Genomic DNA, 23,313 nt, shown 5'->3' with positions numbered 1-23,313 from the left:
ATCATTAAAATTACATATTGTCCGTATCCCTTTAAAATTAACGTTGAAAACATTTCAGATTTACACTCACTGCATTCCATGCTATGATTAGCATCTTTAACTAATTTAGCAAAAGTGACTGTTTTACTTTCTGGCAATGTTAAATAAATAAACCTTTCAGAATCAACATTAGAGCCACATATATTGTAACAGTTTTCACAACTATGTTCCCATTTAGAAGAGAGACCAAACAAATTTTCAATAGGAACCCCTTCTTCTTCCAGTACCTGAAGAAAAAACATCAAGAATTCCTGTGCGTCTTGCTGTACATTTTGAGAAAACTGTGTTCGTCCTGAACATACATCTAAAAGTTTTCTAATTTCAGTAGCACTTTCTATTTGAGTTTTATCATTACTCAGCTTTTGAAAAAGGAGACTCAACTCAGAACAGAATCTTTTTCCCTGATTTACTATTATCTGCTCTTGCACACTTTCCAGATAAAATGCAACATTCAGCACTACATTAGCGTAGCAGTTGACACCAGAGCTATTTTCAAAATGACATCCTACACCCTGTTCTTCATTTTCCTTTTTCTTTTTGCTTGCAATTACATCACTCCTCTTTTTTTTCCTCCTCTCTACATCTTCATTACAGATATTCTCATTTCTCCTTTTACGAGAAACTACACGTTTCTCCAACACAGGATACTGACCTAAATGAGGAGCATAGGTTCTTCTTAATCTATTATACTCCTTTACACAATTTGTATCAGCACTAACTTTTGAGTCATCAAAGTCTATCATGAATAAACCAGATAATGTTTTCACTCGTGACAAAGCTACATAAGCCATACCTTCTTTGAACACAGTTGAACCAATGTTCACAAAAGCACAATCTACAGTCAATCCTTGAGACTTGTGAATAGTTACAGCATATGCTAGCGAAAACGGAAACTGCTTCCTACGTACATATAAGTCTTTCACAAGCATGAAACAAACTGAACAACGACAAATGTCTTTAACTTCTTCTATCTGATCAAATTTTATTTTTAAACATTCAATTCCATCTTTTTTCTGAAAATTAATAAAACCCACAACTCTTCCCATAGCTCCATTAACTAAACCTTTTTCAACATCCAAATTTCTCCTTAAAAATACTCTACAGTTCATGCAAACATATAGATTTTTTTCTAATCCAGCTGTTTTGGAAATGTTCTTCTCTAGTGAATCCAATTTATTTTTCAGTGTGCCTGTTAATGTGATAGTAATTCTTCCATCCTCAATTTTGTCCACTGCTTCCAATTTCCTGATATCTTCCTTTTCCAATTTTAAAAGCTCCTCATTGAATATTGAGCATTCACGTAGAGTGGGCATTAAGCAGATGACACTTTTCTTTTCTGCAATGTTCTTGTATATCTTCTCTGCAACTATTTCTTCCTTTGGAAATAAATTATGTAGCAGCCGACTCTGTAATGCTTTTTTGCCAACTTCTGTGAGTAGTCCAATTCTGATATCTTTCATAATACTTCCATATTCTTCATCGTTTGCTTGCCTCATATTAGTAGTTAGTTCCTTGTACTCAAAGAAGGACCAAATGTTTGCATTACCGATGCTTCCCAATGACTTCTTTGTGTCTTCATTTGTCACAGTATTAAACACTGGTTGTCTTTTAACTGGAGTAAGTTGTAGAAGATCCCCAAAAACTATGACATGTTTTCCACCAAATAACACATCATAGTCTGTCCTTAGAATTTGCTGCATTCTTAAATGCACAAAGGCAAGCATTAAGTTAGATACCATGCTCACCTCATCAATAATGAGAACTTGCATCTTCTTCTTCAATACTCTTGAAACTTCCAAGCATGCTTCTCCAGTTAGCTTGTTGTATTGTATTTTGTTCTCATGCTCCACTGGTAACATTAGCAAGCGATGTAAGGTAATTCCTTTTATGTTATAGGCTGCTAACCCAGTTGGAGCAGTAACCACACAAGACAAAGTAGAATCCGTTTTTTGCTGTAGGTAGCTTCTGATGACTTTTATTAGGAAACTTTTTCCAGTTCCAGCTTGTCCGCTTACATACATCCTGATTGGATGAAATGATGTGCATGAGCACTCTTTTTTTTCATGTAGAAATCCGTGATCAATTTTGTTTCTGATCTCTTCATAAATTTGATGCTGCACTTCATTCAGTTGTCTTTCCAAATTTTGTAAGTCTATAAATTCTTCTTGAGCTTGATTCATAGCCGTTTCCACTTCATTCATGGCTATTGATGCTTCATTTTCAACGATTGGTTGTCCTAGGGGATCTTGACTGAGTGTTCCTGAACTTTGGCTGTCTTGAGAACTGTCTCTAGCTACTTCTGCTGCAATTGTAGTTTCCTGTTCAATTTCTTCATTTAACATTTGCAGATAAGTTGTGAATGTACTGCATTGTATGCTGTCTTTGCAAGCATTAAATGAATCTTCATAGCTTTGAAATTCTCCCAGTAGTTCATCCTCTGTACGCCATGGTTTAAACAGCTGTAAAAGAGCCAAGTAGTAAAATTCCTTTTTGTCAGTAGTGTCGCAACTCAGCTTCCTGTGATTTATCAAACTTCCTTTTGTTTGCTTCACCAAACATCCTTCCTCACCAATGACTTTATATTTTCCATTGTTGATGTCTTCTGCGGCTTTCCGTGAATAAATGTAGTTCTGCAGCACTTCATAGAGACACATGTTCTCCAGATGATGACTTCTTTTTGGTTAATATGTGTCCAACATGTTTGATTTCAAAATATCTGTACTTTCTGGGTCATTCTCGGCCAAATATTCAATTTCTCCAACAGATTTCAGTACCCGATTTCTCATTGCTGCAAGGCCTAAACTTGCCCAAATTATTCTTCTTGATTTCGAGTAGAGACTTGCAGAAGATAACCTATCTGAACATTCGTAGGATCCAATTTCTCGATGCGATAACATATTTAAACTGAAACTGTACAGCTTCTTACTGACAGTCTTCTCGTGAGAAATCTCTTCCCACATTTCTTTCAATTCAGTTTTTTCAGATTTAGTAATGTAAGACGTTACATATCGAGCAACAGCAATGGAATTGTCAGCTACATACTGTATATCCATGTTAGCATTCCACATGGATAAAATGACTGGGTTGTAGTCATTTATATTTTTTGATTCTTCTTTTCTTTTTAGGTTGTAGGTATTCTTAGGTGATTTTCTTGTGATAGTATGTCTCACAGATGACATAAAACTGTTTACTCTTCCATTTGAAAGAACAGGTCTAGGAAATCCAAATCGACATTTAGTGTAGTATTTTTCTTTGCTCTTGTATTTCCGTCGACAGTATTTTCCACACCGATGACTTTGAAAACGTAAAACTTGCTCCTTTAACTTTTTCTCTTCTGTGCTTTTTGGTATAGCACATGTTGCATATTCTTCAATGTAAGATAACACTGCTTCATCAGTATCTGTTCCAAACTTTGGGGCATCCTTGATCCACAACAGCATATGAATATGAGGAGCACCTCTTGCCTGGTACTCTTTTCTCCAAAAGAAATCCACTACTTCTCCAAGAGGTGGATTTTTTTTATTGCAGATGAAGGACATCATAGCCTCAAATCTATGATTGAAATATCTGCAAACATTAACCGGATCCAATGAGCACAGTTCTCCTGCTGTCTTGTATTCGATGTTTTTAATGTTTGAATTTGCCTCTCGTAGAAAATCCAGTAAATCATCCCAAGCGTACTCGGCACAGCTTAGGGTAAGGAACCATGTTGGTGTTCCTAAATTCCGTAACATGCATTTTAATTCACCATGGCGTCGGTACCAATATTCATTTGTCCCACGCTGACAAGCCATCAGATTGATCAGTTGTGTTTCCAAATGATCATCTCGGTGCTGCACTTTCTCCATAAAATCCTTAGCAGACACATTTTGTAAATGTACTCCACTTTTTAAAATGTGATTTACTGCATATGATAATGCAGACAAGTCGCTTTCAAATAAAAGATGGAACAAATAAGGAATACTTTGTCGAAATCTGGGATCTTCTGCATATAGTCTTGTAGTCCGATACTCAGAAGCTGGAATCTGTTCTGGACGTTCATCGTATCGTCCTCCTTTTCCTTTAGGAAACAGCTGGGGAAAACATCGAGCTTCCAAGCTCTCCTCCCATACACTCACGGGAGTTCCTTTTGCTTTCTTCATCTCAAACAGATCAATATTGTCTCCCATAGCTTCTTTTGAATGTAGAGGATGTATGCTAAAATGTTCATAAATTTCTTCTTCCTTTGACTTGTCCACTTTTTCAATTTGTCCAGTTGGTGTTTCTGTGTCTTCTTGTAAATCTTCTTCTTCTTCTTCTATATAAATTGATTCATACCATTTGTTATTCCTTTTCAAATACAAATTTTCTCTTTGTACTTTCCGTACATCTACCAGCTCCTGCCAAATCTTCTTATTCTTTGTAGGTACACCATTAACCAGAATAACTAATGGTTCAGTTTCCAAAGTATCTGCATCAATAGTTTCCATATTTTTTTTCAAATCCAAGGGCAAATACACCACTCTACCTTTTAAACCTCTCAGTAAATCTGAAGGAGGTAATTTACCAGTTTTGGGCTCCATACGTACTATGGTCTGGAACGGATGAACACATTGAATAAGTATAGACTCATATGTATTTAATTCAGAAAGTTCGGCAGGAATAACATCCAATTCTAAATTATTATGTACAGCTCTGGTCGGCATTCTATTTTCCTCTAACTTGTTGTAACAGTATTTACAAATACGCTGATCTTCACCCAATTCAAAACAATTTTCTAGAAATATATATGTGGCAAAATCTTTCCACTTATAATTATCTTCATTTTCACTCTTTCTGTAGAGATCAACATTCCTAGTTTGTTTTCTATAATGAGTTCTGCGGCAACAAATACAAGTAATATTTGGTCTTTCATTAGAGATTTTTTCAAATTTTGTTATGTGATCATTAAATGTCTTACTTACAGAGGGTTCTACATTCTCTTCCACTTCTTCCTCATTTACTGTGTCCTTTTCTGCACTGTTTTGTTCAGGACCAAAGTAACAAAACTGAATTTCATCAACAACCTTCTCTACATCTGATACTGATCCACGGAACAGAGCCCTATTCAATTCATCTAACTTTATTGCTGGACTTTTAGCAAAATACAACCGTCTCACAAACTTTCTCATTTCAGTATGATGAACAGCCAGCATCCTAAAATGATGGAAAACACTATTACACACTTTTCTAGATAGACAAGCCAGAGAATGACCCTGCAAACCAGTATTATCTCTCACTCTGCATGGATCTAGACTTTGAAGCACCTTAATCTTCTGTTTTACACTTTTTTTTACTATATTCTCTTAGAAACTCACGAAATTTATCAATAGATTCCTGACACACAGTGCAAATACTACTACAATTCCAAGTGTACACTGGGGCTTTAGGACGTCTCCCCATAGCCTCATCCGCCATCACTTGTACCTCATCTCTTGGAACCATTATCTCCTTCTCCATTATGCAACCATTTTTCACTTCATAAGCACGACCTCTGGTGTCAACTGCATGCAGCAAACTATTACTTTGAAAATAACTCTCTTCATTAAAAAAAGGTTCACTACTTGAACTATGCATCCATTTTCCTAAAAACACTTTACAAAAGTTTGTTCTGTTCACTACTCTTTTCCTTTTGCTTTGTGATTTCAGTACATTAACCATTTTATCTAATGTACACCTCGCCGGACACACACTCGACGCCGTCTTCTCATCCAGCACAGACATCGACTTCAGCCACGCCACAGAGCTTCAATGGACGGACCACAGCTGCGTCCACTTCACCTTCAAGAGAACGACGACCCACCAACACCAGCAACAGACCGCCCGCAGAAGCTGGAACAAGATCACAGCAGACCAGCTCGCCACCTCCCTGAGCCATCACCCTCCTGCCAGCTCAGCAAACCCCAGCCAGGCCGCCGACAACCTCACGAAGTGGATCAGCAGCTGCGCGGACGAACTCGCCCCGCTGAGGACCCCGCCTAGCAGACCCGGCAGCAAGAAGGCCCCATGGTTCACCGACGAACTCAAGAGCTCCAAGAAGAACTGCCGAGCCCTCGAGAAAGTCTGGAAAAGGGAACCGACACCGGACAACAGGACCTCCTACAAACTTGCCACCCGGAAACACCACCAGCTGATCCGCGCCGCCAAGAAAACAGCATTCAAGGACCGGTTGGACAACAACGCACACAACTGCAAGGAACTCTTCAACATCGTGAAAGAGCTTTCCAACCCCAGCGCAGGAAACAACGACATCACCCCATCGCAAGACCTCTGCAACTCCCTCGCCTCATACTTCCACAACAAGATCACGGACATACACAGCAGCTTCAACAACCAACCAACGCACACCACGACCGACCAGCCACCCCCCCCCACCACCACCCTCCACGCCTGGACCCCGATCAGCACCGAAGACACCATCCGCATGATGAACTCCATCCACTCCGGATCACCGACCGACCCCTGCCCTCACCACGTCTTCAACAAGGCCGACGCTGTCATCGCACCCCACCTGCGAGACATCATCAACACCTCCTTCGACACCGCCATCTTCCCTGAAAGCTGGAAACACGCCGAACTCAGCGCTCTACTCAAGAAACCAACAGCGGACCCCACCGACCTCAAGAATTACCGCCCCATCTCGCTTCTCCCGTTTCCAGCCAAAGTCATCGAGAAGACCGTTAACAAGCAGATGGCCGCCTTCCTCGAGACGAACGGATCCCTCGACCCCTCACAGTCCGGCTTCCGAGCCAAACACAGCACCGAGACCGCCCTCATCGCCGCCACCGATGACATCCGAGCCCTGATGGACAAGGGAGAAACAGCGGCCCTCATCCTCCTAGACCTCTCCGCGGCATTCGACACGGTCTGCCACCGCACCCTAGTACGGCGCCTCAGCAACATCGGAATCCAGGACAAGGCGCTGGAATGGATCATCTCCTTCCTCGACGGAAGAACACAGAGAGTCCGCCTACCACCGTACAAGTCAGAGGCCTCCGAAGTCATCTGCGGCGTCCCCCAAGGATCATCCCTGAGCCCCACCCTCTTCAACGTCTACATGAGCCCCCTCACGGCCATCGTACGCAAACACCACCTCAGCATAATCTCCTACGCCGACGACACCCAGCTGATCCTCTCCCTGACCAACAACCCCGCCGCCGCCAGAGCCAACCTGCACGAAGGGATAAAAGAGGTAGCCGAGTGGATGACGACCAGCCGCCTGAAACTGAACTCGGACAAGACGGAGGTCCTCATCCTGGGCTCCTCACCCTCCGCCTGGGACGACTCCTGGTGGCCTCCCGCCCTGGGCACCGCACCCAAACCGACAGACCATGCACGAAACCTGGGCTTCATCCTGGACTCCTCCCTCTCCATGACCAGGCAAGTCAACAGCGTCTCCTCGGCGTGCTTCAACATCCTACGCATGCTACGGAAGATCTTCTGGTGGATCCCCACAGAGACCAGGAAGACCGTCACCCAGGCCCTCGTCACCAGCCGACTGGACTACGGCAACGCCCTCTATGCCGGGACCACCGCCAAGCTCCAGAAGAGACTCCAGCGGATCCAAAACGCCTCAGCCAGACTCATCCTCGACATCCCACGATCCAGCCACATCTCCGGACATCTGAGAGACCTTCACTGGCTCCCCGTCAACAAGAGAATCACCTTCCGCCTCCTCACCCACGCACACAAAGCCCTACACGACCAAGGCCCGAGCTACCTCAACAGCCGAGTCAACTTCTACGCTCCCAAACGCCACCTCCGATCAGCCAACCACGCCCTCGCCGCCGTCCCCCGCATCCGAAGAGCGACTACAGGAGGAAGGTCCTTCTCCTACCTGGCCGCCAAGACCTGGAACTCCCTCCCGTCCGACCTGCGCCTGACCCAAGACCACCTCTCCTTCAGGAAGAAGCTGAAGACCTGGCTGTTCGAGCAGTAGCGGCACCCCCCCCCACCCAGCGCCTTGAGACCCTACGGGTATGTAGCGCGCTTTATAAGTGTCATTGATTGATTGATTGATTACGCATCCTATTCAAAATTAAAATGAATAGTTTCCTCTTTAATTCTAATGCCTTTGCTGCAATGGCTTCAATTTCTTTTTTTCTCTTGTAATATTTTGCCTTTTGCTTATATTTCTTCACATCCTTTATCAAATTGGACATAACTCTTCTCTGAAACATTTTTCTACGTATCTCTTTAAACGCTGTTTTTCTGTTTAAGTTAATCTTTGTTGTTGCAGAAGGTATATTTGCATTAACTAAATTCTCAATTTTTTCCTGTTTTTTTCTATTGAAAACATTCTTTCCAGTACAGACATTTTGTACATTTTTCCTTTTTTTGAAGATGTTCTTTAAAAAATCTTTTGTCTGCTTACCAGAAGACTTGTTCTTTTTCCCAACATGAGCATCTCCAACTAACTTAGGTCCTCCAGTTGTCTTCAAATATAGGTTTTTTTTGTGGTCTTTCTTTAGTCTGGATTTTGTATGCATCTTAAATTTTGTTCACTGCTCTTCAGCAATACCTGAAAAAAACTAAAAAAAAATTCCTTTACTTTATTTAAATATATTACTACATTTTTTATGATCTTTTCAAATCTTAAAATACTATGTACCCCTTTCCTACAAGTGAAAATCACAATAACACCATCACAAATTAAATATCTAAAAACAATTCCTGTGTGCACACAGAGTCATGGTTTGAAATTAGGCAGAAAACGAAATTTCTTTGCCAATTGCAAAGCATACTTTCTACTACTTTTTTGGCAAGTGATAAGTACTTTTACAGTCTGACACATTTTGAATCCACTTTTCAGATTCTGATAAAAGCACATGTCCAAACAGCTTTTTCAGACCAGCACCATGTGTAACCTGGGTGACTGACTACACTCCAGCAAGGGCAACCAGCCTTAGTGTTGCTGAATGTATTTGCATTACTGACTGCAACCTCAAACCCCACTCGGTTGTGAATACTGTGCATGATTCCACAGGATAAGCAGCTGGGTGTGTGCTAAGAGTCTGCTTCTGCATACAAAAAAATGGCTCCCCCTTTCCATCTAATGCAAACGTAAAATCACCAGAGCAATACGCAATAAATCTCTGCCTGTAATTCCTATTTGCACACAGAGTCATGTTTTCACATTAGTCACAAAACGAAATTTCTTTGCCAATTTGAAAGCACACTTACTACTCTTTTTTTTGGCAAGTGATAAACACTTTTACAGACTGATACATTATGAATCCACTTTTCAGATTCTGATAAAAGCACATGTCCAAACTGCTTTTTTCAGACCAGCACCATGTGTAACCTGGGTGACTGACTACACTCCAGCAAGGGCAACCAGCCTTAGTGATGCTGAATGTATTTGCATTACTGACTGAAACCTCAAACCCCACTCAGTTGTGAATACTGTGCATGATTCCACAGGATAAGCAGCTGGGTGTGTGCTAAGAGTCTGCTTCTGCATACAAAAAAATGGCTCCCCCTTTCCATCTAATGCAAATGTAAAATCACCAGAGCAATACGCAATAAATCTCTGCCTGTAATTCCTATTTACACACAGTCATGTTTTCACATTAGTCACAAAACGAAATTTCTTTGCCAATTTGAAAGCACACTTACTACTCTTTTTTTTTGGCAAGTGATAAACACTTTTACAGACTGACACATTATGAATCCACTTTTCAGATTCTGATAAAAGCACATGTCCAAACTGCTTTTTCAGACCAGCACCATGTGTAACCTGGGTGACTGACTACACTCCAGCAAGGGCAACCAGCCTTAGTGATGCTGAATGTATTTGCATTACTGACTGAAACCTCAAACCCCACTCGGTTGTGAATACTATCCATGATTCCACAGGATAACCAGCTGGCTGTGTGCTAAGAGTCTGCTTCTGCACAAAAAAATGGCTCCCCCTTTCCATCTAATACAAATGTAAAATCACCCGAGCAATACGCAATAAATCTCTGCCTGTAACTCCTATTTACACACAGAGTCATGTTTTCACATTAGTCACAAAACGAAATTTCTTTGCCAATTTGAAAGCACACTTACTACTCTTTTTTTTGGCAAGTGATAAACACTTTTACAGACTGACACATTATGAATCCACTTTTCAGATTCTGATAAAAGCACATGTCCAAACTGCTTTTTTCAGATCAGCACCATGTGTAACCTGGGTGACTGACTACACTCCAGCAAGGGCAACCAGCCTTAGTGATGCTGAATGTATTTGCATTACTGACTGAAACCTCAAACCCCACTCGGTTGTAAATACTATGCATGATTCCACAGGATAAGCAGCTGGCTGTGTGCTAAGAGTCTGCTTCTGCATACAAAAAAATGGCTCCCCCTTTACATCTAATGCAAATGTAAAATCACCAGAGCAATACGCAATAAATCTCTGCCTGTAATTCCTATTTGCACACAGAGTCATGTTTTCACAATAGTCACAAAACGAAATTTCTTTGCCAATTTGAAAGCACACTTACTACTCTTTTTTTTGGCAAGTGATAAACACTTTTACAGACTGACACATTAGGAATCCACTTTTCAGATTCTGATAAAAGCACATGTCCAAACTGCTTTTTCAGACCAGCACCATGTGTAACCTGGGTGACTGACTACACTCCAGCAAGGGCAACCAGCCTTAGTGATGCTGAATGTATTTGCATTACTGACTGAAACCTCAAACCCCACTCGGTTGTGAATACTATGCATGATTCCACAGGATAAGCAGCTGGCTGTGTGCTAAGAGTCTGCTTCTGCATAAAAAAAACCTCCCCCTTTCCATCTAATGCAAATGTAAAATCACCAGAGCAATACCAAACAGCTTTCTGAGACCAGCAACATGTGTAATCTGGGTGACTCACTACACTCCAGCAAGGGCAACCAGCCTCACTGATGCTGAATGTATTTGCATTACTGAGTGCAACCTCAAACCCTTAAAGTATTCCTTATTTTTACCAGTACACCTTAAATTTTCGTGAAAACTTAGTCCATATTATTTTACATGTTCCTCACATTTAAATTTCTCCCAAAACAGAAAATAATAAACACAACTTCAACAAAAGGAATTTCAATTCTATTATTCATTTCTTAATTTACCATATACATCCCCTCTCAAACTCTAAACTCACCTTTAAAATTAGTTAGTTGTGAAAGCAATGTGGCACTCAAACAGCAGATTATCAGAGCCAGGATCTCTCTTCTGTACACCTCTCTCCTCTAAGCAGAACCAGATAATGGCAAACTTTCCCTCTCTTTTTCCACACATATACATGTTAATTTCAAATCTCAGTGCTTCCCCCTTTTTTTCAAATGTAATCACACATTTCTATTGGTTGAAAACCAACCCTTTTCCAAAAGTACCCTTCCCCCAACTTGACTTCTGCCTAGTACCCTTCCCCCAACTTGACTTCTGCCTGCTACCATAGCAACAGCCCTTGAAACACTGCTGTGTAGAGTCAGGTCAGAAGTTCACCAAACAATGTTTCATTTCCAAAGAGCAGGAGTGCTTGACTTTTCAAACCTAACAGCAAATCCATAGTACTGTTCTTTGGTAACACATTTTTCTGTACCAATACAAAACATGCTTCTATAAATTTACACATACAGCCTAGTTTTTATTCTAGAATGGTATGAAACAGCCAAACAGTTTAAAAAAAAAAAAATATGTATGCCTCCATTTCCAAACTGTCTTTCATTTCTTTTTACCATTCTACTGAATTACACCTCCTGAGTGCATCCAGTTCTCCTTTGAAGATGTTCACAGTGTGGATTGTAGGGCACAGCTATGTCTTCTGGAGTGAAAAGTATGCAGAGAAAACAGATATGGTGAGAGACCTTGCTTTACCAAATGTAGACATTAAATGGATTGGTCAGAGAGGGTTAAAGTGGCACCAATTGATGCCATTGGTGAAATCCTTCATGCAAATCCAACACCCTGACCTCATAATAGTGCACTGTGGTGGCAATGACCTAGGCACTTTGACTGGGGTAGGTCTGGAAATGCTTATGAAGGAGACCTTTGCACAACTGTTTTCACTTTTCCCTAAAACTGCCTTTGTGTTTTCTAACATATGCCAAAGGCAAAAATGGAACTGGCCCAATCATTTCTGTCCACAGATTGACAAAGCAAGAAAGCACGTCAACAAATCTGTTTCTGCTTTCCTCCGAGACTATGGTATGGGTTCCATTTACCACAACAACTTGCGTTACGACATGCAAGACATTTATAGAGGAGATGGTGTACACTTCACTGATGAAGGGAACAGAGTCTTCCTCTTGAACCTTAGACTCTGCATCGGTACTTACTTGTAGGTACCACTAAAAAATCACTTCATAAACACAACGGCTCTTTTTAGAGCCCCCTAATATCTAAACACTTAAATCTGAATTTTATTTCTTTTTTTATTTATTTTTTTCTACCGTACGTGTACGGTAAGCTCACCGTAAGCTTACCGTACGTGTACCCCGCGATTTTTTTTTAAATTAATAAATGTTTTTTTTGTACTTTTCTGTCCTTCTTTGACCCCCTTTCAAATGTTAGGGGGTCTGTAACTCTCCTCCTTGCCCCCTTTTCAAGTTATCACCCTTTTTTTTTCTGTGTGAAACACACAAAATGGCGGCCGCCGCTTCCTGGTTTCGACCGATTCGAATGTTTACTAAGATCTGACAGCCAATCAGAATCACGCTCGCGCACGTCACCGTACGCGTACGGTAAGCTTACCGTAAGCGCACGGTAAGCGCACCGTAAGCTGCCACAGATATATATATTGATTTAAATGCTATTTTCTCAGGAACTACTGAACAGATTTACACCAGACCTACAAAAGGCACTTCCTTGACCTGAGGACAACCTCTCTGCCAAATTTCAAGTAACTCTGTTCAGCCGTTCGGGCTGTAGCTGTGTCTAAAGGTCCTATGGAAAAATGCATGGGAAAAACGCGTTTTGGGACCTCCCTTTTATCTCAGCCCCCGCTTGACGAATCCCCCCGAGACTTTCAGGGTAGGAGCGGAGCGTAGCGCCCCACCTATTTTGAAAAATTCGCGAGGATTCGTCAACCGGCGCCAAAGTTATTCAAAATAGAATGTTGCGGTTTTCCTATGGAAACAGGGTCCTAACTATAACTACCTACTGGCGACCGCCAGTAGGTAATATATATATATATATATATATATATATATATATATCTATAGACAAGTTTGCCAAATAAATGGTAGATCTGCACCTAGTGAAGTACTCTTTGATTGGGTGAAAATGTACTATTTGTTTTTAATTCAGACATTGGCAGTACTGGCATGGAAAGCTGCATCAGTTTCAGGTTTCCAGGCATGGTACTGGCGAGCAAACACCGAAGAGGTGATGGAGGAATGCTTACAAATAGTCTAACCAAAGGCAATCCCTCGGGGTAGCATACCAACCCATCTTCTTTCACCCATTGTGCCAGACATCACAGAGGGTCTGATTTATGGTTTGGCAGAAGGAATAAAGGCAATGTGGTGGAGGACTTTACACCTGTCACTCTGCCTTCACTCCCTCCCACCAGGAATATAGATATCCGTTGGCCCCACGTATATCTCTATACATTGGCAGGAATCGCCATCATGACGGTTCCTGTCAACGCAGGAAACGTTTGACAGACAAACATGACAGCTGTCCATCCAACTTTTCCAAAGTTTTTTATTTTTCAGAAACACACTTCCAAAGCAGGAATTTGTTTTTGAAAAATAAAAAACTAATGACCAGCACACCATGGAGTTTTCTCCCACTGAATGGGGGTCCTTTTTCTTTTTTTACTGTCATTCATCACCAAGATACACCTGGTAATGATGGACAATAATAAGCCATCTAAACATCCACTCTAAATAGGGCAGACGAATAGCTGGCTTCTGATGGCTCCTACTCCATAGGGCCTTACATCATCGAAGTACAATTTGCAGTCCACCCGACTCAAAATCAAATGGGCTGGCTTGAGCTTTTCAGACCATGTATTCTATAGCCGTTGAGATGGAGTAATCAGTCTGCCAAACAGCCACCAGAGACATAGTATTAAAACACCTTGAAAATGCTACATCATTTAACCTGCATGATATTTTTTTTGGTATTGTATTTGCACTGAAACCCACATAAGCAACATGTATGCAAGAATGAATTATGCAAGAAATGCACAGTACGCACACACATGAAATTCACTTTGCATGCAAGGAAAAATTCTAAATTGTATACAAACTAGTAAACGTTCTTGTATCATGGAAATGCTAACACACAACAGAATCATTTATTTAGTTTTTTTGTAGTAATAAATAGTTGCATAAATGAATTAAGTATACAAAACAGTGATGGATGGAATGCTTGAATTGATCCCAGCCACTGGTAATCACTTGGGCAGCATCCCAATCCCTTTTTATTCTGCATACCACGCCACGTCAGTTTGGACTCAGCTACATGCAAATCAGTTTTCACCCTGCTCCAGTAGGAACAGTCCAGCCTGAACTGCCAAGCCAGGTCTTTCCTGAAACCGAACACAAGCAACCTAGGGCTGGTTTTGCCCTAGTTACCAGCTCATCAGCCGGGTACAGCTTGGTTCTAGTGACACAGCGAGAATGGAACCCATGTCCAGGCATACCCGTGCCTAACCAAAATGAATGTGAGTCTTCATGTAACGTAACTGGTGCTATATAAAGCGCTCTGATACCCGATTCGGGTCAAGTTCACGCTATATAAACTCTGCAAACAAAAAAATATATACTTAGGGCGATACAGTAAGTATATAAAACAGTTATGAATAGAATGCTTGAATTAATCTCAGCACTGGTAATTGCTCAGGCTGCATCCCAAGCCATGGATTTCCTATGCATCTTGAGCAAAATTACCAGGGGCTGTGATTAATTCAAGGGTTCCTTCCATTCATCACTTTTTATATGCTTGAGTGCATAATTGATTTAGGCCATTGATGAAGACGTGAGTGTGTTCGATTCATACTCAATGTGTGATAAAGTATAGAATAGCTCATCTTACCTTTTTACTATTTAGCACACTTTCATATTTCAATTCACAGGTCGTATTACTGGTAAGGTTTTTTGGATGGTCCCAAGTCCAGTTCACAACAAACATGTTCACAAGCTCAACCTTAAGGTTTTCAGGAGGGGGGATTTCTGTGCAAAAAAAACATCATATTTATATGTTATTCTGACAGTTAAAGGTCATTACATTCCCATCACACTCTTTGCTTTGAGTAAGTTTCATTGAAAATTGACAATACAACTAGATAGTATATTCCATGGTACACAATAACATTTAAATCTGACAATTAGGAAATCAACTATTTTGTTTCTTACATCTAAATGTATGTATAAGGTCAAATCACATGCAAGAACTGCTGATTCACTAGCATTGCTAAACGTGAAAGGATGGCAAAATGAGAGACACGAGAGCTTTCAATCTATGTGCATATATGAGTGCATAGGCAGCATAGACTTATAATTGCAACATGCCTGCAGCACGTAAAGGCGAAAGGTAAGAACAACTAGCACAGGGTGAATAACTAACACGTTATGCAGAAAGAGACAAACACACTGTGGTGTGCCTGGTGGCATGGATATTCAAGTAAGTGGCCAGGAAAGTAAATCATATCATAGGGGGAGTGGCATGTGAAAGGTATGATACAGTACTCTGCTCAGAAGAACATAAATGTGATGGATCAAGCTTTTGTTTTAAAATCAACTATTGGTATTGCTCTGGCTCAGCTGCCATGGATGGTTTTGCCCGACATTAAGCCCATTAGGCTGGAAAACTTGGCAGGCATTCCTCGCCAGGACCAGGCAGGCCTTTTATTCCACCAGGCATCCCCCCGGTGGGCTGGCGTCCCTGGAGGCCAGTTTTTAGTGCAGGGTGGCTCTCCTGGTGCCTCTGTCACTTACCCCAAATACCCAAGGTTAATTGCAGAAGGCACATACAGGCTTCAAGAGACAGAAAAAGAGAAAGGGGGATAGGGAGAGGGAAGGAGGAGAAAAAGTGATCAGAGATGGAGAAGAGAGAGAGGAGAGAAGAGACAGAATATATAAATAAAGAGAGAGACTGCGTGAGCTGAAGGGAGCAGGCTGGCTTGAGCATTTTGCTAGGGCTGCTTTGGTTTTCCATTACAGCCCTGCTCTGCCTTAGTATCTGTCTTCATCATTAGACAGATCAGCTAAATGGGGAGCAGAATACACATTTTGTGCAATAATATATCTATAACATGCCAGCAAAGACAGTGTTGAACCTGAAGCATATTTTAGTACGCGGAACAGACAGGGCTGGACTGGCCATAGCGGGCACCGGGCGTTTCCCTGGTGGGCCGCTAGGGTGGGGGCCGTTTTTATTATAGGGCCGTTTTTGCAGAATAGCCTCAAAATCGGCCCCTGTAACAAAATCGACCGAAACTGGCCCTGACAAACAGCTCGGCCGCACCCAGAGGGGCCGGCCAAGGTTTTTGCCAGGGCCAGTTTTGGTTCCCAGTCCGGCCCTGGGAACAGACATCTAAGGATCCGTCAGACTTAGTGATTCTTTCAAAGTCAATATCCTCCAGTGAGGCAAGGCTGAGAGACACAGCCTGGCACAGCTCATCGAGACTATATACCTTTGCTGCGAGTTCCCACTGAACCAGTCTTTAGTTGGGAATAAGAATTTAAATGGGAGAAACCTAGTTGTGTTGCCTGTCTTCAGGTTGACCATCATGGACCAGCCTCAGTGCCTTGTCTCAATCCTTTAAAGGTGGAAAAAAACTTTTTCCAAGTGCTGGAAAGGTTCCACCTTGTGAGTCCTGCATCCCCTAACTCCTAAGGACAGACTTTTGGGCACAAGGACTTTCGTCAGCAAGATCTGCTGCAGATCTAGTCCTCTGTGGTTAGCTTAGCCCAATACAAGTCTTCTGTCAAAATACTGCTTATTCTTTTAACATGGAGATTGGGGTTTACTTTAACTGCAAAGTGAGAGGATTTTGTTAAGTGAAGTTTGTGCTTATCCTGTTGGGGTACAGGGAGTTTTAAAAGAAAGACAGGGCAAATGGAAATACTAGTAAAGGAACTGTACAAAATATTCAGAATATATAAGTAGTTCGGAAAGCCCAAATGCTGTACATTTTTTTGTAATTCTGAAGTGTGATGGAAACAAAGATTTAATAGGAAGACAGCAAATCAATACACTTGATGATGCACACATGAAATATTAGCTGAAACGATTTCCACAAATTATTGTTTGTGCGCTCTATATTTTATCAGTAAAACAGTATGTTTGTGCAAATTTAGTGGCTGTTTCAATGGAAAAGGAGTTGTCTGTAAATGGCAGTACACTACCACACTATGCTTTATTAATATATTGGCAACAGTGTGCTCCAAAAAAACACCACGAGCAGCATAGTACACCTTGTGCAGTCTCCCGCTGAATACATTTGTTACACTTGTTCTTTGGGTGACGCATAGATTTTTCATAATCTCCATGACCTCAGTGATGTAACATTGATGAGTTTACCCCGTCTGAATGTCACTTCAGCACTACTGTATCTGAAACAGGCAAACTTGACCACTGGACAGGAGATCCAGAATCCAGTTCCTGGGTGGCAGCAGGATTCAAGAATCCTTGAGTCCTAAAGTGAGTAGTGTTCTTCCAGCAGGAGTAAGCCGGTTTCTTCCAGCACGTCCATTGTTTTCAGGTACAATTGTTGCAGATCCAGGAATGTTGTGTGGGTGTGGCGGTTGAGGTGCCAGATGCATCCTGTGCACTAGCCAGCGATTGAAGATATTTCACCACTCAGTCCTCACGATTTTATCATGCAGTCCCTCAACCTCCTTTACAGCACTCGCTCGATGTCATACTGTAACAATAAAATACAAACTAGGCCAGGTTTAAAGATGGTAGAATCCAGCTGCCAACAGGCCGCCCTTTCACCAGCTCCTTTGTCACTCCTCTATTTAGATGAGCTTTCAAAACCTCTGACACAGTCAAACTTGATTTTCTCCCCAAATAAGACTAGAGTCTGGCTCTCTGGGAGGGTCCTGAGAATGAATAGGAGAAGCCCTCCATGGCCTCTCCAAGTGAAAGAGGTAGTGGCAAAGCTACCATTTCACTATCAACTGTTCCTATCCACTCCCAGAAAGCTAAACCGTGCTAAGAGGTCAACATTTAGCACCTCATAGCACTTTATGGGCTCAGAGACAGGTTACTTGGAGTCATTACCTCTATCATAAAAGGATATGTATTTGGGTTTTCGAAGTGTCATGAGTGACAGAACTGGTTTTACCCTCGATCTGGCTGATACAGCAGAAAGTACAGTTTTTCAAAGTTACTTTTCCACTTAATTTATCAAAAATCAGATTTCACAGTTAGATCAGATTTTGAAGTTTAACCCCTTCCCTGCAGGGGTAATTCCCCCACGGTGCGAGGGGGTGGAGGGGCCGCGGCGCTGCTGTGCTCGTGACGAGCTCAGCTCATCATGACTCACAGTGGAGCTGTGCTCATGACGATCTGAGCTCGTCACGACCCAGCCCACTGATTAGTTCTCCCGCACAGGCGGGAAATTAATCGCGCGTGGGCCGGCCGCGGCCGTTATGACGAGTTCAGCTCGTCATGAGCACAGCTCCACTGTGACTCATGACGAGCTGAGCTCATCATGATCACGCAAGAGGTTAAGTAGGAAAAACATGCACTTCTCCAAGTGGAGAGAGGAAATAACACACTCAATCCCATCTAGATCTGTTCCGAGAGGAGTCTGGCAAGGCCCACACAGCGAAATAGCTTCTGCTTCATATTTCGCTGTAAGTGCACACGGATTGCAATATTTAGTGTGCTTGATTTTCATTTATTGTAAACCAAACAAAAGCTCTTGCTGCCTAATTACAATGATTAATAATTCAAGAAGAGGGTCCAATAACTTAATTTTCTTGACCCTGTGTTTTATTCACATACTCTTCTTCAATCATTTCAACATGTATTGCTGTTTATAGCATGTCATAAAACAACCACTTTTTTAATTTTGTATATACAAACAGAACTGTTATAAACATTTAACATATCATTCTGTGACAAATTTACAAAAGAATGATGAAAAAAATCAACAAATAATTGACATTTAGTGCTCACGTTTTCAAAACTTAACAAATGAATAATAATAAGAACTCTTCATGCCAGTCTTTTGTTCATAAAGTTACACAGCGGAGACTGTAAATCACTCAATCTGAAAGTTGCCTCCTGCTGATCTTAACTCTTGGGGACCGCTGACTTGACTTAGAGATATTGTAGGATAGATGGCCTGCAAATGTTCCCACTAACTAGTCATTTTCCTGCAGATTTATTTCCCAAGAGGTCATGACCACATTCTGTAACAACTGATGACATCTTCACTCCACAACATACTTCTCTACATGCAGAAAACACTCTATCGCACACAACAATCAACCTTGTTTATCCCAGAACCGAAATACTTCTCACAACACTCAAGTACCAGATATTAACACTGAACCAGTAAAACAATACCACTGCTAACACAGTACCACTATCCAGATGCCACACAGGAACACAACCCATTAAATAGGCCACACTACATCATCTATCACAGCATCTTATCCAGCATCATTCTGCATCCTATATTAAAAGGACCCAAAACTTTTTTGTGTTTCAATTTTTTATTGAAATTTATACATTAAAAAAAATCAAAATGCATATATTATAATAACTGTATGCATTGTTATACAATAAATATAGAAGGCAATTGTTATATATAAGCATATAGTAAAACTTACTGATTAATCATACTATATAATTTAATAAATACATAAACAGATAAACGCAAAAACAAATATTTGGATTTATATTGAGGCCATAAAATATGGAATTAAGGGAAGGGAGAAAGAAAAAGGGAAAGAAAGAAGGGATCACAAATGAAAGCGATAAGAGAAAATGTACAAATATGAAGCATAATGCAATATGAGAATGTTCCAAGGAAAAGAAGAAGACATACATAACAAAGTAATTATGCTGATTCAGAGAAAGATAAAAATAAAAAGTAATATTCTTTGATAGAGACAAAATTAAATAAATTACATTACAATATACTACAGGTATATGAATATATTGTTACAGAGCCAAGGGAGATGAAGTAGGATAAGGAATTTTACGAGATAAGAATAGAAAAAGATAATGTAATGGATAATATAGAGAAATGTGCAAACAGTAAATGAAAACAATAGGTATATTGTGCAGAATAAAAGGGTAAGCAGAGGAACACACATGTATAAGTATATATATATATAAAAAGATGCAGAATTACATGTAAATGCTCTGGTGAGTCGCTATTAAAAACAACAACAAACAGTAGATAAATAGAATATGTATTAGGATTTATAACCACCAATAATGAATAATGAATGAGAGTAAGAGGAAATAGAAATTAAATTACTGCGTAGATGGATTATTAACATTAGTATCGGTATTTGAAGTTAGAAAAGGTGACCATACTCGAAGAAAGAGATCAGATTGATCCTGTATGTTGTATCTAATACGTTCGTATGAAGCTGTTTGGATCATGGCCACCATCCATGTTTCTTGTGATGGTGGTTGGGGCGATTTCCATTGCTGTAATATAAACATTTTGGCTGTAGCTAAGGCCGCGTGTAAAAGTCGGACTTGTGGTTTAGAAAGTGATTGTGACTGACGTGTATCATGCAGAAGAATGGTAGCATGCGAAAGTGGAATTTGTAGAGGCATCATGGAATATAAGGTTTTACCTATATAATTCCAAAAGTGTTGGATCACTGGACATCCACAGATGATATGAGAAATGTTACAAGACGTACTATCACATCTCCAGCAGTTAGAATGGGGAAGCAGGCCAGCTTTATGCAGTTTTGTTGGTGACCAGTGCCAATCATGTAAAATCTTGAAGAAGCAAAATTTCAATTGTGCTTCACGTGCACCCTTATTGAGATTGCTAAGAATGTCAGACCATTCATCATCGGTATAAGAGACCGATAAAAGGTTTGCCATTTAGTACGTAAAGTTTGTGATAAGGGTTGAGAAAAGAGATGCAAAGTAAGAGTTTGATAGAAGTCAGATGTAGCTCCTTTCATCTTACCCCAAGTGTGAAAATATGTCACAATTGGTGAGTTGGGTAAGAGCCATGGTGGAGGTCCTAGACTTCTCTGTAAGGATTGTCGTAACTAGTTGTATTTTGAGAGTTGTACATCAGGCAAATGAAATTCTTCCTGCAGTTAGACAAATGATTTAATATCACCAATCATCAATTTGAAAAACGTTGATCTAGGGTGGAAACACCTGCTGTTTCCCAAATAGGCCAAAAAATGTATTTTCTATTATTACGAATTGCAGAATTATTCCATAATGGTGCTTTCCTATGAAGACGAGGATGTGAGCCCAGTAAACAGTGTGCCCTTTGCCAAGCAGCGCGCATAGCCAACAAAATAGGATTAGTGGAGTCTCGGGGACAAGATTCCGAGCCGTATAAAACAGAAAGACCTGCTTTTGTTAATGAAAGGTAATGTTCAAGATGTACCCACTGTGGCGCATCCGATGAATGTGAAAGCAGATATGCCATTTGAGAAAGCTGTAATGCCAAAGAATAATGCTCCACTGAGGGCAGACCTATTCCTCCATAGGATCGATGAGCCTTTAGTTTTGAAGTAGAGAGACGGGGTTTGACAGAGTTCCATATAAAAGATTTTATCTTAGAGTCAATTGAGCGTAACGTGGTTAAAGGGACCTGAATAGGGAGCATGCCGAGGACATAAAGAAAACGAGAGAGAGTGACCATTTTCACAGCTTGAACCCTGCCCCACATTGAGAGACCCAATGCCTTCCATTTTTCAAATTCACGTTGCATTTGAGCAATGAGGGGGTTGGGATTATCCGTAACCATACCCTCTAAACCTTTGTTTACTAGTATGCCCAAATATTTGAGATGAGAAGATTTCCATTGAAAGGGAAAACCTTGAATGGCCGCTATTGTGGTCCCGTTCGAGATGGGCAGTGTTTCGTTTTTGTTCCAATTAATTTTGTACCCGGAAAGGGAGGAGAAGTCGTCTATTATTTTTAACACAGATGGTAAAGAGGTGGAGAGATCTGTGAGTGTAAGAAGAATATCATCTGCGTAGAGGTAGGTTTTGGACTCACCTGTCGGAAGAGAAATGCCCTTAATAGAAGTAGATTGTCTTAAGGAGGCAGCTAACGGTTCCATGGCTAGAAGAAAGAGTAACGGAGAGAGGGGGCAACCCTGACGGGTACCTCAGTTGATAGAGAATGGATCTGAGATAAAGCCCCCACAATTTACCTGTGCCAAAGGATTTTTGTACAATAAGCTTATTTTGTTTATGAATTGAACTCCCAGGCTGAATTTTTGTAACACCCTAAAAAGATAATCCCATTCAATCCGATCAAACGCCTTTTCCGCGTCAAGCGACAAGGCCAAAGCGTCATCAGGAAGATTCTTGGCATACCATAGTGTGTGGGCAAGAGTGCGAAGATGGTTCCTAGAGGAACGCCCCAGAGCAAATCCTACTTGGGTACAGTGTATGAGAGATGGGATAACCTTACGCAAGCGAGAGGCCAGAATGCTAGCTAGAATGTTGATGTCGCAATTCAATAAAGATGTTGGACGATAGCTGCCACAGAATAAAGGATCTTTACCAGGTTTAGGTAACACAGCAATAATAGCTTTAATAGATATAAGGTCCAAGGAGGCCTCACTCTCTGCCTCTTGGAATGCGAGTAAAAGAGAGTCAAGCACATCCACTCCTGCCCAACGATAAAACTCTGCAGGAAAGCCATCTTCTCCTGGGGCCTTATGATATGGCAAGCCAGCAATTGCACGCAATATTTCTTCCCTGGTAATTTCACCTTCCAATAAGATTCTACCTTCATCTGACAAACAGGGTAGGTTTACATTTGTAAGGAAAGAATCCAATTTGTCAGTGTCAAGTTGAGTTTCAGCAGCGTAAAGAGATTGATAGTACTGGGCAAATTCGTTAACAATATCTTGGGGTTTATTTAGAGTAACACCGTTCATTGACTTAATGGCCGGTATAGCCATAGCTGCTTGCTGCTGACGTAGCTGGGCTGCTAATAATCTTCCCGCTTTTTCCCCTTGCTCATAATGTCTCCCTTTCATTCTATGTAGGGCGTATTCTGCCTTAGAGGTAAAAAGGTTATTTAAAGCCATACAAGCTTTTTCCAATAACTTATGATGTGGTATCGTTGGATTAAGT

The 23,313-nt window shown here is 41.1% G+C and overlaps 2 protein-coding genes across 2 annotated transcripts in view; both read right to left on the bottom strand.

Moving 5' to 3' along the window:
• Positions 1-23,313, bottom strand: part of IL13RA1 (interleukin 13 receptor subunit alpha 1) — a 241,844-nt gene that overhangs the window by 133,721 nt on the left and 84,810 nt on the right. The window contains exon 2 of the mRNA XM_085607889.1: positions 15,080-15,216. Within this exon, the coding sequence (XP_085464015.1) occupies positions 15,080-15,216 (137 nt within the window). The remainder of the gene's footprint in view (positions 1-15,079; positions 15,217-23,313) is intronic.
• LOC146829253 (uncharacterized) lies at positions 585-9,446 on the bottom strand. Its single transcript, XM_085606670.1, has 2 exons — positions 8,081-9,446; positions 585-5,734 (listed from the first exon to the last, which is right to left on the bottom strand). The coding sequence occupies exon 2, from the start codon at positions 5,211-5,213 to the stop codon at positions 2,721-2,723; it is 2,493 nt and encodes an 830-aa protein (XP_085462796.1). The 5' UTR covers positions 5,214-5,734; positions 8,081-9,446; the 3' UTR covers positions 585-2,720.

This window comes from Triturus cristatus, chromosome 5_2 (genome assembly GCF_964204655.1).
Source record: "Triturus cristatus chromosome 5_2, aTriCri1.1, whole genome shotgun sequence".
In the NCBI taxonomy this organism is placed as follows: domain Eukaryota; kingdom Metazoa; phylum Chordata; class Amphibia; order Caudata; family Salamandridae; genus Triturus; species Triturus cristatus.
Note: the sequence above shows the minus strand (reverse complement) of the source record. Positions and strands in the feature narration are given on the sequence as shown.